At 36.1% G+C, this 16026-nt stretch overlaps 1 protein-coding gene across 7 annotated transcripts in view; it reads left to right on the top strand.

Annotated features, from left to right (window-relative positions):
- Positions 1–16026, top strand: part of SCAF8 (SR-related CTD associated factor 8) — a 203200-nt gene that overhangs the window by 65164 nt on the left and 122010 nt on the right. For 5 of the 7 annotated variants that reach the window (XM_044761788.2, XM_070485993.1, XM_070485954.1 and 2 more), the window contains 6 exons: positions 1127–1283; positions 3197–3330; positions 5134–5278; positions 6733–6801; positions 9886–10104; positions 10880–12341. In XM_044761788.2, coding sequence (XP_044617723.2) covers positions 1127–1283; positions 3197–3330; positions 5134–5278; positions 6733–6801; positions 9886–10104; positions 10880–12327 — 2172 coding nt within the window. In that variant the 3' untranslated portion in view covers positions 12328–12341. Of the gene's footprint in view, positions 1–1126; positions 1284–3196; positions 3331–5133; positions 5279–6732; positions 6802–9885; positions 10105–10879; positions 12986–16026 lie in introns of those variants that run through there. The other 2 variants (XM_070486035.1, XM_044761786.2) reach the window with 1 other exon arrangement.

Below are 16026 nucleotides of genomic sequence, written 5' to 3'. Positions count from 1 at the left end.
TTTTTTAAGTATATTTTAATTTTCCTCTTAGTTTTTAAACTGAGTGTTTATTACATATTTTTCTGTTTTTTCCCTTTCTTTCTTTCTTTTCTTTTCTTTTTTCTTTTTTTGGTGAGGAAGATTGGCCCTGAGCCAAGATCTGTGCCAGTCTTCCTCTATTTTATACGTGGGTTGCCGCCACAGCATGGCCGCTGACAGGTGGTGTAGGCCTCTGCCCAGGAGCTGAACCTGGGCCGCTGAAGCAGAGTGTGCCAAACTTAACCACTAGGCCACAGGGCAGGCCCTTTTTGCTTATTTTTTCTGTCTTTACTTCTTGTGACTAATTTACATTTCATTTCTGCTATTTGGAGATAATTTATTCCATGAGTTTCTGCAAGTGAATTAAAAGCTTTAAAATAACTACTTTCTAGGGAGTTAACGTGCCCATGCTTTGTTATTTCATGGCAGAGAGTTTCTCTCTGCAAACTAAAGTGTCAGTGGTCTCCTCTTTCCTGGAGTACAAAGATTTTCTTTAAATTATAATAGCTATTCTAATTATTCTAATGTAGGAGACATTTTTATAGTAAAAAGAAGATTTGGATTGTTTCTGGAAATATGTTTTTTAAAATTACAGTAAGAAGTGGAAATAAATCCCATATTATAAAGACCATTGCTATCTAATGCAGGTTTTATTTAAAAAAACAAGACAGAAAATACATGGAAAAAGTTTTCTTGGCTACTGTTATTCTTCTAGCCATGATGCTTTGCCTGTCCAACTGAATTTTTTTTTTTGCTGAGGAAGATTAGCCCTGATCTAATATCTGTTGCCACCAATCTTCCTCTTTTTTTTGCTTGGGAAGATTAGCCTTGAGCTAACATCTGTGCCCGTCTTCCTCCACTTTATATGTGGGTTGCCACAACAGTGTGGCTGACAAGTGGGGAAGATCTGCACGTAGGATCCGAACCTGTGAACCTGGGCTGCCAAAGCAGAGCGCGCTGAGCTTAACCACTACACCATGGGGCAGGCTCCCCAACTGATTTTTAAAACTAATTTTATTTGTGCACATTGTTTCCATATAATTTTGAACACTGTACCTTATTTTTGCAGTATGCGTGAGCTTTCTTTTTTTCCTCTCATTCCTGATAGATTGCTTGGGCTCTCAACAAAGGTGTAAAAACAGAATATAAGCAGTTCTGGGATGTGGATCTTGGAGTTACATACATACCATGGGAAAAGGTTAAAGTGGACGACTTGGAAGGTTTTGCAGAAGGAGGCATGATTGACCAGGAAACTGTAAATACTGGTGAGAACCCTAAGGATGGTTTTATTGTTAAAAAGTACACTTAAAAGGTTGTAATTGATAATAGTTTTGCATGATAGGGTGAATTGTGTTTATTTTATTGCCTGGATTCTTCCCTCAAAAAAGAGAAAAATGAAATACTACTGTTCTCAGTGTATATGTTTAATAGGTACTATTTCGTAAGTGTTAGAGTATAGATAGTGTTTGAGAAGTCTATAAATGTAGCATTTTTCATGTATGTCTTTTTAAAAGTTTTGCTCTTTAAGAGAGTTGTGTATATGGAGGCTTTTTGAAACTCAGTATTTCAGTTCCTTGAGTTTGAATGAGAATTGGGGACTTAGGAAGCTTCTTTGAAAATTTCCTGGATTATTTTGATTAGTATCCATGTTTACAGTGGCAAGAATCAAATTTTAGTTTAGAGAGCTGTAGTTGAGATTTGTGCGGTTGTAGAATGCTGATAACCAAATGATCATCTGGCCTGTTCTTTTTAAAAACGTGTTTTTTTATTCTTAAAAATTCCAGTTATAAATTCACAAAATGATTTGCAATTATAACCAGTAAGAAATCTTAAAATGGATGCTTGGAAAAGAATTGGAATATGATATATATCTTATTTCTTTGCATTTTAGCTGTTTTACCAAAATTAGCTAATTTTCATAATATTTTCCTTCTCAGGCTCAATGCACACGTTTTCAAACTGTTTCAGTAGTTTTCTAATTGTCAGTCTCTTTTTTTTCTTGATAAATATTCCTCCAGAATATTTATTCATTCGATAAATATTTTTGTTCCTGCTGTGTGCCAGGCATACTTTTAGGAACTGGGATGATAGTGGTGAGACAGATAGACAGAAATCTTTCCTCTCATGGAGTACATACACATTGTAGTAGAGGAGTTGACAACCTGGAGCCCACGGGCCAAATCTTGCTGGCAGCCAGTTCTGTAAATAAAGTTGCATTGAAAGACAGCCATGCTCACTTGTGTATACCTACTGTATGTGATCTCTTTTCAACAGCAGTGGAGTGGTTGCGACAGAGAATATATAGCCCGCAAAGCTTAAAATACTTACTATAGGATAAGTTTGTCAACCATGTTCTAGTGGGAAGAGAGAGAGTAAACATATAGATGAACTTGATAGTATTTCAGTGTTGATAAGTTCTGAGAAGAAAAAACAGGGGGGAGCTAGGCAGTACGGGTGCGGAGCTATTGCAGCTTGACGTGGTTGAAGATGACCTAATGGAGATGTAGAGATTTGAAGGGGTGAGGCGTGCAGCGATCTGGGGACAGAGCAGAGCGTTCCTTACAGAGGGAACAGCAGGTGCAAAATCTATTCCAAAATCATGAGACCCATGTGGCTTGAGCAAAGTTCGTGAGGAGTGAGTAGCAGGAGATGAATCCAGAGTGGTACAGAGGGGTGACGTCATGTAACGTCTTATTAGTCATTATAATGACTTTGATCTTCTCTCAGGGAGATAGAAAACCATTGGAGGAACCATTAGGGCCTCTTTGTTCTATTCTTGCATAGCTTTATTGTCAGAAAGATTTTTCTGTATTGGGTTAATACTTGCCTTGTTGGTCTTCCCTTGTCTCTTGTGACAAAATATAGAATAAGGTTGGCTCCTCTTATATCAGACAGCCTCTGAGATATATATCTATTATATCCCTTCCAAGTGTTTTCTCTAGACGAAATATTTTAGTGTCTTTCCTTTGTGTTTCGTGTCATGCTTCTTCGGACTCCTTAGTATGCTAATCAGATTCATCTGGGCAAAACCTTCGTTGGCACCTACAGTTGTGGTCACATCTTAAAGATGTGCCAAGGTAGATGAAGGACTAGTCAGACATGAAATAAATGTATACATAGAAATAAAATGAAAAGTCACACTTACCCAGAGGAAATCAATTTCAAATATTTTGTTTAGAGTGGGAAACTGTGAAAAGCTCAGAACCCGTTAAAGAGACGGTGCAGACAACTCAGAGCCCACCTCCAGTTGAAAAGGAGACAGTGGTCACAACCCAGGCAGAGGTTTTCCCTCCACCTGTTGCTATGTTACAGGTTAGTGCTGGGTGTTTTTGTATTGTTTAATGTGTCATTTTACGTTTCTGTTTTTATTCATGTACTTACTTTCTAAAACTTGGAGGAAATTGCCCAAAACAGAATAAATTTGAGTTTAAACATTTTTGAAAAAATTTTTTTGGAAATGGTATCTTTTAATATTTACATGTTTGTTTATTGAACGGATCAGTTGCCTGCTCTGTGACGCTCACTGTTGTAGGCACCTGGGATAGGGGTACATCAGTGGAAAACACACACACACATACCTGCCCTGTATGGAGCATTTGCTCTCAACAGGGGAGACAGGAAGCAGACAGTAAGTGTATGAGCTACTGTGGAAGGGAAAAGGCAGTAGACCGATGATCAGGAGGGCCTGGGTAGGTGCTTACAATTTTAAATAAAATGGTCAGGGTGGGCTTAATTGAGAATGTGACATTTGAACAACTTAACGTTACTGAGGAATTAACCATGTGGCTGTCTGAGGAAGAGCATCCCAGGCAGAGGGAATGAGCAGCGCAGAGGCCCTAGGCCAGGAGCATGCTGGGGTGTTCCAGCAAGTGGGCTAGAGTAGAGTGAGGGAGAGGGAGCTGAGTGGAAGGGAGGCTCCCAGAAGGACTTCAGTTTTCAGTCTGAGATGGGGAGACGTTGGAGGCTTTTGAAGAAAGGAGTGACTTGATCTGGCTTACAGTTTTAAAAGGTGGCCCTGGCTGCTATTTTGAGAGTAGATTAGCGTGCGTTGTTAGAAACAGGGAGACCCATTAAAAGACAAATGCCAGCAGTCAGGATGAGACGATGGTGGCTCAGACCAGGCTGACAGCAGTGGAGGGGAGGAGAGTGATCAGATCCCAGGTGTATTTTGAAGCTACATCCGTTGGGACTTTGTGGCATGATTGGATTTGAGTTGTGAGAAAGAGCAGAGGGAAGGTTTTTGGTCTGAGAAATTGGAAAGATAGAGTTACCATTATCTGAGAGTGGGAAAGACCAGGAAGAGTTATTTTGGGAAGGACAGTTGGGAGCTCAGTCTTATGCATGGGAAGCTCGCAGTGACTTTCAGACAATGAAGTTGAATTGTTGAATAGACCATTGACGTATTGTGAAATTTAGGAGAGAAGTACAGCCATAGTGCAGATAAATATTTGGAAATTACTTTACCTAGAATGAGTAAAAGATATTTTTATGCTAGGAGTAGAAAATAAATTTATGAGAAATTCCAGCCATTTTAAACCTGTTATTACATGCTTCCTAATGATGGTTAGGTTGCCTAACATAGCTAGGTATTACGAACTTACTGGGAGATGGCAGTTCAAAATTAAGCATGATATTCACTCCAGTCACGTGCTGCGTAACAACATTTTGGTCAACAGCAGACTGCATATACGATAGTGGTCCCATAGGACTGGAATCATATAGCCTAGGTGTGTAGTAGACTATAGCATCTAGGTTTATGTAAGTACTCTCTATGATGTTCGCATGATGATACTGCCTAACAACGCCAGGATGTATCCTACTCAAGTGATGCATGACTGTATCCAAGTCGATGCCCATTACTTCACATCAGTTGAACGTAAGATAGGTTTCACAGTCTCCATGTATACTCCATTGAATAATACTGCCTTGCTTTTACCCCAGGTAGGCTCACTTACAGGTATACAAAAAGGGAAAAATATGAAACAACATAATATAGTGGTATTTGTTACCTTTGTAAAAAAGAAATAGAGATAATTTACCTCTAGTTGTTCCAAGATGTAATCATTGCAGATGGATAAAATGACTTACGGACTTTTTATTTTCTATCCACAAAAGATTCCAGTAGCACCAGCTGTGCCTACAGTTAGTTTAGTTCCACCAGCATTTCCTGTGTCAATGCCCGTTCCTCCTCCTGGATTCAGTCCAATTCCTCCACCTCCTTTTCTGCGAGCAAGTTTTAACCCTTCGCAACCACCTCCTGGTAAGGAGTTTTCATTTTATTATTTGAATTCCACTTAGAATGTCATTTAAATTGTTCTTTTGCAGGTTAAAAAGCTGTAGAGTGGTAAACCTTAGCATACATCCACATCACTTGGAGGGTATGTTAAAGCACGGAGTTCTGGGCCCAGCCTCCTCCTCCTTCAGTCAGACTGAGGTGGAGCAAGACCACTTCGCAGCTGATGCAGATGGTTGGAGGGCCACACCTAAAAAACACCGACAGAGAAAAGAAAAAATCATTGAAATGCCCTTACAATTTATGTTGAAGCTTTTACATCAGAGTTCTATATATTATCACCCATTCATCAGAAAGTATGCATTAAATTATATAGATTGTCCCTCCTAAAAGTTACTAGGTTTCCATTTTGACATTAGAAGTTATATCTTAGAAATGTTGATGGAATTTGTAATACTTTTTTTGACCTAATAAATAGTTGATAAATGAACATTCCTTGAATCAGTGTTTCTACGTAAAAACTATAGATTACTTAAACAGCACACATCGATTAAATATAAGTAATTGTTTACATAGCTTAGAGCTTTAGTATTAGGCCATGGGCGCTGAGAAGGATGGGGAGACGTACGAGAGATCACATGATGTATATTGTTTTTCAGAACTATTTTTCTTTTTCTTTATACTTCCTGAATTACTTGCATATTATAAGCAAAGTACTTGGATTTCTGAAATTTAACTGCTTAGCCATTGAATACAGGTCCTAAAAACTGTCAACAAGGCCAAAAAGTAAATTCCTCATTTGAGAATGGTTATAATTTATTTATCATGTAACATAAACTTTTAAAATTACAGTTTAATACTTAATTTGAAATTGATGCAGATTTTAATGAGAATTTTAGCCTTTTTATATTTTAAATATTAGAAAATTACTCTAGTCAAATATCTGTGATTTGAAAATTATAAATTTTTTCTTCATATTTAAAAATCATAAAAACAATATTAAATTGAACATTTGTTTCAGTGTTCAAAGCATAGTGTAGTAATATCCAAGGTTAATGAAGATACTCTGATCTGGCAAGTAAACAGGATATATATTAAAGAAATACAATAGCTTGTTTTCCAGATGACATTATTGCGTATGTTTATCAGCAGCTTCAAGTGTTTAACTCTCCATGCAGTTACCATGCTAATAGAAAACAGGTCGCCTGGCTTGTATTAATCTTTTGATTCTATAAACAAGTGAGTAAATAGGATGTGCTCATGATAAGGATCTCTATGCTTTACTTAGATTACTAAGGATCAAATAAAGTAGTGTATGTAAAAACAGTTTTTTAAATGGAAAATATATTCGCAAATATGAAGTCATAGTATTGAAAGACTATTTTAAGAATGTACAGTTTCATTTATAGCTACTGAAATCTTTGCTTTAAAAGAAGTAACTTTCTTATGCTATTTTCTTTTTGGTCTTTTTTTCCATGTAGGTTTCATGCCACCTCCAGTTCCACCACCTGTTGTACCACCACCTACTATTCCACCAGTAGTACCAACATGTGAGTTTCTTACTTTTAGAACTTTCTTTATTCACGGTAGTTTTAATATGTCAGTTCTCATTCTTGTGAATTATTGTTAATTTTTTTATTATGAAAGTTTGCAGACAAATGCATTTGTTTTGTTGAATGATTTCTAAAAAAATAAACAGTATCATATGGCAGTCAGTTATATTTAGATTTGCTCTATTTTCTCAAAATATCTTTTTATCGATTTATTTTAGTCAAATTCAAAGTAGGATCCTCACATTATATTTGTATGTTTTTTGTTTTGTATATTAAATGTCTTAATCTCGAGCCCAGACCTCCCTTCCTGTTTTTATCCTTCATGTCTTTGCCTTGTTGAAGAAACAGTTTGCTTCTATATGCGAGATCCCAAGTAATGGATGTGTGTTTTTGCTTCTTTGCGGTATTGAATGTTTTCCTCTATCTCCTTGAGTTTCCTTCCAAATAGAAAGTTTTTAGCACCAAAGCTTGCTTATAATCTGCTTCAGCTTTTTTAGCAAGAATACTTAACTGGTGAGGTTCTGTAGTCTCGATATTACATCACATGAGGAGCCAAGCAGTGCCTTCTTGTCCCACTTTCAGTGATGTTGAGATGGATCAGAGCATTCAGGTAGTGGTACCTGGTCACTAAAAAAGTTTCCCTTCAGATTTTCATCAGATGTCTTCATCCATTGATCATTATTTCTTGAATCTACTTTTCAGTAGTTGCAAAGTGGTGATCTTTCAAATTTTTTGCAGTAATCCCTCCATATCTGCTTTTTCGCTTTCTGCAGTTTCAGTTATTCACGGTCAGCCCAGGTCTGAAAATATTAAATGGAAAATTCCAAAAACAAGCAATTAATAAATTTTAAATTGCATGCCATTGTGAGGAATGTGATGAAATCTTGTGCCATCCTGCTCCATCCCACCCAGCATGTGAACCATCCCTTTGTTGAGTGCATCCATGCTATATATGGCTATCCGCCCATTAGTCATTTAGTAGCCATCCTGTGTATCCAGTCGACTGTCACCGTATAGCAGGGCTTGTGTTCAAGTAACCGTTACTTTACTTAGTAATGGCCCCAGAGCCCAAGAGTAGTGATATTGGCAATTTGGATATGCCAAAGAGAAGTCATAAATGCTTCCTTTAAGTGAAAAGGTGAACGTTCTCAACTTAAGGAAAGGAAAAATATCACAGACTGAGGTTGCTGAAATCTGTGGTAGCTTTTACTGCAGTATATTGTTATATTTTGTTATTAGTTACTATTGTTAATCTCTTACTGTGCCTGATTTATAAATTAAACATTATGTATGCATATGTGTATAGGGTTCACTACTATCCATGGTTTCAGGCATTCATTGGGGGTCTTGGGAGGGTATTCACCGTGGATAAGGGGGGACCGCTGTAATTCCTGTTACATTTCTTAGCTAGAATTTTTCTATAGGAAAAACTGCCTCTTCTCAACTAAGAGTATCTAGTTACTTTGAAATACAGTTGTATGGGAGAGCCAGGGTAGATGCTAAATTTTTGTATAAGTAAATTTCAGAGTAATGAGTTGGTTCTATGTGTATTTCCAGTGATAATCAGTATCTGAGGGGAAGAGGATTTCTCTTAATTCATTCTGCTCTTTCTCTCTGCTTCCTCCACTTCTCCCTCTTTCGTTTCCTTTGAGTTTACGGATTAACAGATTTTTACCTCCAAGCAGTTGCATTCACTTTTCTTTTAGAAGTTCAGTTTGATTTCCTTTTGGACAGTAAGAGACCTTTCATGTTGCTTCTCTGTCATTTTAAGATGACTACATCAGTTTTCGTGAGCTGCTTAGCCTTTTGGCCCCATATTGGCGCAAAGGACTTTATCGTAAAAAGAATGTACGTGATAGAGTGCTTACATTTTGATAATATCCGTTTTCTGTATATTTTTAAACTTTTTTCTCTCCTTCAGTGTTTAGACAGCATTAGGATCCTTTTTTGTTATTGTTGGTTAATTAGGAAGAATTGTTTATTCTTTCTGAAAACTAGAAAAGTACTCAGAAGCCATCTCTGAATTCACCCTTCACAGAGACTCATCCTAGAGCCTACCTCCCAATTTCTTTTTAGTTTCTTCATTTTGGAAAATCTAGGATCAGTTTAATGGAGAAAGAGAAATACCACTGTGTGCCAGGTACTCTCCTAATTGTTCACACTGTCACATTTAATTCTCGTAATTCCCATATGTGATCTTAGGGGGTTTTATCCCTGTTTTACTGCTCTGTTATGTGCTGACAGTTGGTTGAGGTAATGTAGAGTTAAATGTGAGGATAAAACAGTTCTTAAAATCCCCAAGTAAATGACTCAACGGTGTTGTGACATAAATTGGACTAAAAATTCTGTTTGTGATTTTATATTCCTCTAATTCTTCTTTTTTAACATATAAATGACATATACACATAGAGGTTTTTCTACCTGTTCTTTAAAATGGAGTGTATACCTTTTTCTGTTTAGTCCATCTTACCTCCTCTCATCTGACAAGTTTCTAACTTTGGTAAAAAGTGGTGAATGTCAGGACCCTATCACGTTATTATTTCAAGGGGATTGGGCACGTTTTCATTCTCATATATTAATCAGTCTGCGCTAATGATTTCTGTATATTTAGATATTCGTATACTGGTATCCTTGGAAAATTATGATTTTTTGGGTTACTGGGATTTTCTTCTTGAGTACTGGTCCTTATTTTACTAAACATGTTAATGAAAATATTTCTAAAAATTGTTTTTCTCTATTTTTTACAAATAAAGCTTTCTAAATATAACTTAGCCTCTTAGTGATGACTCGTTTGTCATTTTGAGCATCAGTCAGTATATAATGTGCTGGGTAATACAGAGATGCCATTAAATGAAACATTCAAGCTGCCAGAAGTTAGTTTTCATTATAAATGACATAGAGGGACCAGAAGAGAATTCATGTGTTGTGTTAACGGAGCAGTCTTACCAAACAGTTTGGGGGAGAGGATAGGAAGTCATTTAAAACTTTGGCAAGGCCAGTGTTGGTTATAGTTAACATTTTAACTTAGCCCATGAATTTAGCTAATTAAATCTGAAATATATTTTCTCCGTCTTTAAGCAGCATTAGTGCAGCCACCCTTATCCATGACTCCAGAAGCTGTGAAAGATGTTGGATTTGGCAGCCTTGTCTTACCAGGTGGTTCTGTTGCCAGCAGTCTTGCTACTTCCACGCTGCCAGCTGGAAATGTTTTTAATCCTCCAACTAAACAAGCAGAGCCTGAAGAAAAAGTACCTCATCTTATAGACCACCAGATTTCTTCTGGTGAAAACACCAGATCAGGTAAAAAGAAAAAAAAATTCCCCAGAAATATGTAGTTAAATCATAAGTACTGCTTTTCTGTATTGACGTTTAATTCTGAGGTGTCATGCATTTGTAACTATTTCAATGCACAGATGTTGAAATGTTGCAATTTTTAAAAAGAGATCACTGTCTCCTAAAATTTCTATTAAAAGTAAATTTGGCATTCTGTTCAGGATAGTGTAGATTTTGAAACCTTTCCATTAAGACCCCTCCCCCTCCTTTTTTTGCCCTGTTGGGACTGCCTTAATGTGTTATCAAAATAAGATTGCACAAAATATGTGGACCTACAGAAAGTTAAAACTAAGCAAGTATGAGGTATAAATAACTTACTTCTACCAGGTGTTATCCAGGTAGGTCTAGAAGATAAATATGGTGTTTGAAAGCAGCACTTCCTTTTTATGGTGCTACTGTTTAGTATATTAAGAATTGTTTGTGCTTTAGAAAGACTTTTGTTGAAGGTGGAGAATCAGTATAAAACGTGACATTCTTGTTTAACTGAAAAGGTTTCATGTGAAGATTTTAGGTAACAGCCCCACTTATGTTTTAATATTTATATTTCACTATGCATGGTATTAATAATTTTAGCTTTAATTTTTATTTAGTATCTGGTATACCTTGATTCTTGGGGGATACAAGTAGCTGATTTAACTCTATGCTAACGACTGGAAATTATAGCACGAATAATTACAAATATAGTTTCCTTTTCATACTAGAATAATTTTTGTCTGTGTTGTTTTTCCTCTTTCCGTTTTAGTGATTCCAAATGATATATCAAGTAGCCCTGCAATTTTAGGAGGACAGCCACCAAATGTGACAAGCAATTCTGGAATTCTGGGAGTCCAAAGACCAAATGTATCAAGTAATTCTGAAATTCTTGGAGTCCGGCCATCTGTTTCCAGTACTTCTGGGATTATTGGAGCCCAGCCACCAAATATTCTAAATAACTCTGGAATTTTGGGAATACAGCCACCAAGTGTGTCGAGTAGTTCTGGACTTTTGGGAGTGCTACCGCCAAATATCCCTAACAATTCCGGACTTATAGGAGTACAGCCACCAAATGTCCCAAATATTTCTGGACCTTTGGGAACACAACCACCAGCTGGGCCTCAGAACCTACCCCCTTTAAATCTCTCTACTCAAAGGATGCCTGCAATGCCAATGTTAGACATTCGTCCAGGACTAATACCACAGACACCTGGACCAAGATTCCCTTTAATACAGCCTGGAATCCCACCCCAAAGGGGAATCCCCCCACCGTCAGTACTTGATTCAGCTCTTCATCCACCACCCCGTGGTCCTTTTCCTCCAGGAGATATTTTTAGTCAGCCAGAAAGACCTTTTCTAGTTCCTGGAAGACAAAGTGTAGACAACGTTACTAATCCAGAGAAAAGGATACCACTTGGGAATGACAACATTCAACAAGAAGGAGACAGAGATTACCGGTTTCCTCCCATAGAAACCAGGGAAAGCATTAGTAGACCACCCCCGGTGGATGTTAGGGATGTGGTTGTACGGCCTGTGGATCCAAGAGAAGGTCCTGGAAGGCCTCCATTAGATGGTAGGGATCATTTTGGAAGACCTCCTGTAGACATGAGAGAGAATCTTGTGAGGCCAGGTATCGATCATCTTGGTCGAAGAGATCACTTTGGCTTTAATCCAGAGAAACCTTGGGGGCATAGAGATTTTGACGAGAGAGAGCACCGGGTTCTACCTGTCTATGGTGGCCCAAAGGGCTTACATGAAGAAAGAGGCAGATTTCGGTCTGGAAACTATCGCTTTGACCCTAGAAGTGGTCCTTGGAACAGAGGATTTGGACAAGAAGTTCACAGAGATTTTGATGACCGCAGAAGACCTTGGGAGAGGCAGAGGGATAGGGATGACAGAGATTTTGATTTCTGCAGAGAAATGAATGGAAATCGTCTTGGACGAGATAGAATTCCAAACTGGGTCCCCCCTCCTCATGCTCGGGTTTTTGATTTTTTTGAAGGGGCCACTTCTCAACGAAAAGGTGATAATGTGCCTCAGGTTAATGGTGAAAATACCGAGAGACATGCTCAACCACCACCTTTACCAGGACAGAGTGATCCTGAACTTTATGAAAAACTGACATCTTCAAGTGAAATAAGCAAGGAGAAGAGTGACACAGTTGCTGATATAGAAAGTGAACCAGTGGTAGAAAGCACAGAAACTGAGGGGACATAATCATCACTCAGTAGGTAAAAGATACCTTTTGTAAAGTTGTCATCTCTCTGTAATAGATTAATGGCTGACTGGACCATAGTTGTTCACTTTTGTCTGCCAGAATTAAGTTAATCTGATGTTCATGTTCACCTTTCTCTCAAAATAATTGTATAACTGACTTGTATAGACATTGTTCTTAATATGAACATGGTAGGTAAACATTTTTTTATTTTTCTGATAAAATATAAATGTTGCCCCCAGATTCTTTTAACTTCAAGGAAATGAATAACAGCTTGTCGGAGACTTCCTATGGAAGAAAGAATTTTTTAGATACTACCATTAGGTTGGATATGGTAATAGATATATATCAAAATAGCAAGTGGTGGTATATCTTATCCATATCTTTAGGCTGCTGCAGAATTTTAAGGTAATAGACAAAGCTGTGATATTTTATGCAAAGACTGGCTCTAGATATTTGAGGAGCACAATACAGAGATTTTAAAAAGTGATTTTGTAAAATCTACACTATGGTCTCTGTTTCTCCAAAGTAAGTGTTTGTGATTTGTTCCTCATTACTGCAGTGAGTAAAAAAAGAAAACAACGACATAAATATTAAAGTACGTTTCAATGTTGGGTGAATTTTGTTTTTAGATGCCAATAAAACTTATTTGTTTGATAACAGTGTTCTAGGAATTGTATTTTTTTAACCTATAAATTCTTAAAACCCTGGATCATTAGCATGTGCTTAGTTGTTGCAGAAGTTTTCTAGTACTCTTAATAACAACAATGAAGAACTGTGTGGTGGAAAAGCATGTACTTTCATATAAAAATCATGCAGTCTCATTAGTATGTATGTAATATCAGTGTATACTTATTGTGTAAGTCATGTAGATTTTCTGTTTCTCTGTATGTCTGTCTTCATGAACATACAGAGAAAAATAGGAAGTTGATAGTTTAGATAATAAAGTATTCTTTAAAACAAGTTAGAAAATTAGAGAAATTTGGCTAGTTGACATTGCTCATAGTTACAGCTCTTAGCCTTTATGAAGGGAAAATAAGAAATACTGTAAAGAAATACACTGGCAATTTGGCATTTCTTTTTTAATATAGTTAAGCATGAATCTAGATTTAGCATGGAGCCAAATTTCACATAAACGCTTGCATTGCTTTGTTTCACACTGTATTTGTTATTCTGCATAGATAGTGCTAGTACTAAAGTACTTGTCACTTGCCTGAAGTGGATTTCTTAATTGCACAAAATTTATATTGGTGTTGGTGGATTTCAAACATTAATTTGTATGCCAGGAACAAAGTGTCTGTCATGTGTTTTATAGGCTCTGGGTAACACTGTTCACTCCAAGGTAAACTAAATAGCAGAAAAATTTGAGAATGGTTTTCAGTTTATTTATTTATATAATATTTTGCTTTTAATTTTCATTTATTTGCTGTTTATTTCTTCTTTGGGTTTTACATATTTATATATACACAAATATAGAACCATTGGTATTTTTTTGTTTCTAATGAAGGCTTTCATTTGGTCCTATGAGTAGTCATTTTGTTTCCTATGCGTTTCCAACAATTCATCATTTGCTCTATCTGAAATTCCTAAGCTACATTTGTCGAGCCCCCCAAAAATAATAGAGCACACCAGCCATTAAAATTGGATTGTTTCTGTTTACCTCTGATGATCTAGAGAGCTGGAAAAGCTTTGAGGTTCCTGGCCAAAAATAAAGTCTTTTCTTCTTACAGGTTCTGAATAGAAATAGTACATTATTTTCTTATTTGGAAAACTGGGTGAGAGTGGAAATTTGGTCTTTATTTCTAAAGTAATTCAATTCAGTTCAGTAATTTGAATTGGTTTCAGATCTTTTCCTTAAGATAACGGGAAGAACTGTGACATTGGTACAAAGTTTTAACGTTCAGCAAAGATAAGCCTTGTCCTTAAGGAAATTATATTGACTGGGATTTCTCCCAAACTTTAGTTGCATTTACCATTATTTGAAGTAAGTGACATTCACTTGGATTAAGTAGCAATAAAACATGTGAGACTTTTCAGTGACTTTTGATCCTGGGCTTTTTATCTTTATTGGGCCTTCATGTGCAAACTAGAAAACAGAATATGCACAAGTATTGCACTGGTCTGAAGATTCTGGTAGTGAAAGTTACTTAATCAGTTGTCAGTACTGTATCTAGAAACCCATCTTGGCAATGTGCAACCCTCTTAAAATAGCTGGAAAAAATTATGTGTACTGGTTCTCACTTTGTCCTTGTTTTGTTGTGTAATATTTAAGCAAAAGGATGTTCTTCATCCTTATATTGAATTTCCAAAATTGATATTTACGTTCACCATTTTTTTAATAATGAGGAGAAGCGTTGTCTTACTTTGATAAGTTTGACATGAGACCTATCACATTTTTGATACTTTTGATCACAGTGCTGTCACTGGAATGCTAGTAATTAGAAGTATGCAAGGAGTGTAATGAAAGGGTTTTAAGTGCTGCAGGCAGTAACTGCATTAGACACCAGATCACATAATGATTTGATTTCTGGTAGGTTCGAGGGACAGAATGACATGACTTTCTGCAGTATTAGAAGACTGCAGTAAACAATTTTTAAATGGATTTTTATGTCTAAGCATTTCACTAAACATTGGATTCTGTTCTTAGCATAAATGCATATACTGTACTCTGATCATTTATATTGTAGATAAAAACTTATTTTACAGCAAAGTAATTTTTATCTGCAGCATATTATAAGTGGAATGCTCCTTTATTCTAATTTTATTTCAATATATAGGGTGGACAAATACTTAGAAAGGTTGGAAGATGGAATAGTATTTGTTTAAAACTCTGGAAATGACTTCATATAATATTTAATTGATAAAATTTATTCATTATTTAAGCTATTACATTCTTACCAGAGCAGCTTCTTTTGTCCTGATAATTTAGTTGCTTCATTGAATTTATTGGCCATTTTTCACTCACATAAAAGATGATATGGAGCTACACATTTAGAGTTGTTTTGGGGATGGAGCAGTTTTGTCACATTTAAAAAGAAAAAGTTACCTCTTTTAGTTTGAAAAAGGAATTTTTTATAAACACCGTAGTTCATCAGATCTAAGATACCATTGATTCTAATAATCACCATTCAGAAATAAAATGTTTCCAACATGACATGCCAGTGATTATAAGACCCATCCCTAATTCAGAAATGTCAAAATGTAATAAGTGTCTTAGAATCAAAGAAATATGGTATTCGTTATTGAACTTAGATATATATTCCCTTACTCATTAAGTGATTTAGAGAACATTTTGATGTTTTTCATCTTTGTATATATTTTAGATAGGCACAACCTTTAATGAAAAAGAAAATTTTAATATTTAATTAAAAATAATTTTGTTACACCCTCTGTGCCTTCATCATTATTACTTTCTTGGCTGTTATATTGGTAAAATGTGAGGGCTTTTAACTCTTTCAAATAAAGAAAACACATTTGTTTTCATTAAATATTTTACATAATATAGAAGAGAGTAAGAATCTTTATATTCATAGGCAAAATAAAAAATTAAATTATTGTAAGTAATCATAAATACTGCCATACGGCAGAGAATTATAAATGATGATGCTGTGGTTTTATATAAAGCATCTTTTAAACTATAACTTAAGTTGTAGGCAGTAAAATTTTATTTTTCACTTCTGAAGGAAAAAAATCAAGTTACT

Source organism: Equus asinus, chromosome 1 (assembly GCF_041296235.1).
Source record: "Equus asinus isolate D_3611 breed Donkey chromosome 1, EquAss-T2T_v2, whole genome shotgun sequence".
Taxonomy (NCBI): domain Eukaryota; kingdom Metazoa; phylum Chordata; class Mammalia; order Perissodactyla; family Equidae; genus Equus; species Equus asinus.
The sequence above is the reverse complement of the archived record's forward strand: the minus strand, read 5'-3'. Positions and strand labels throughout refer to the sequence as shown.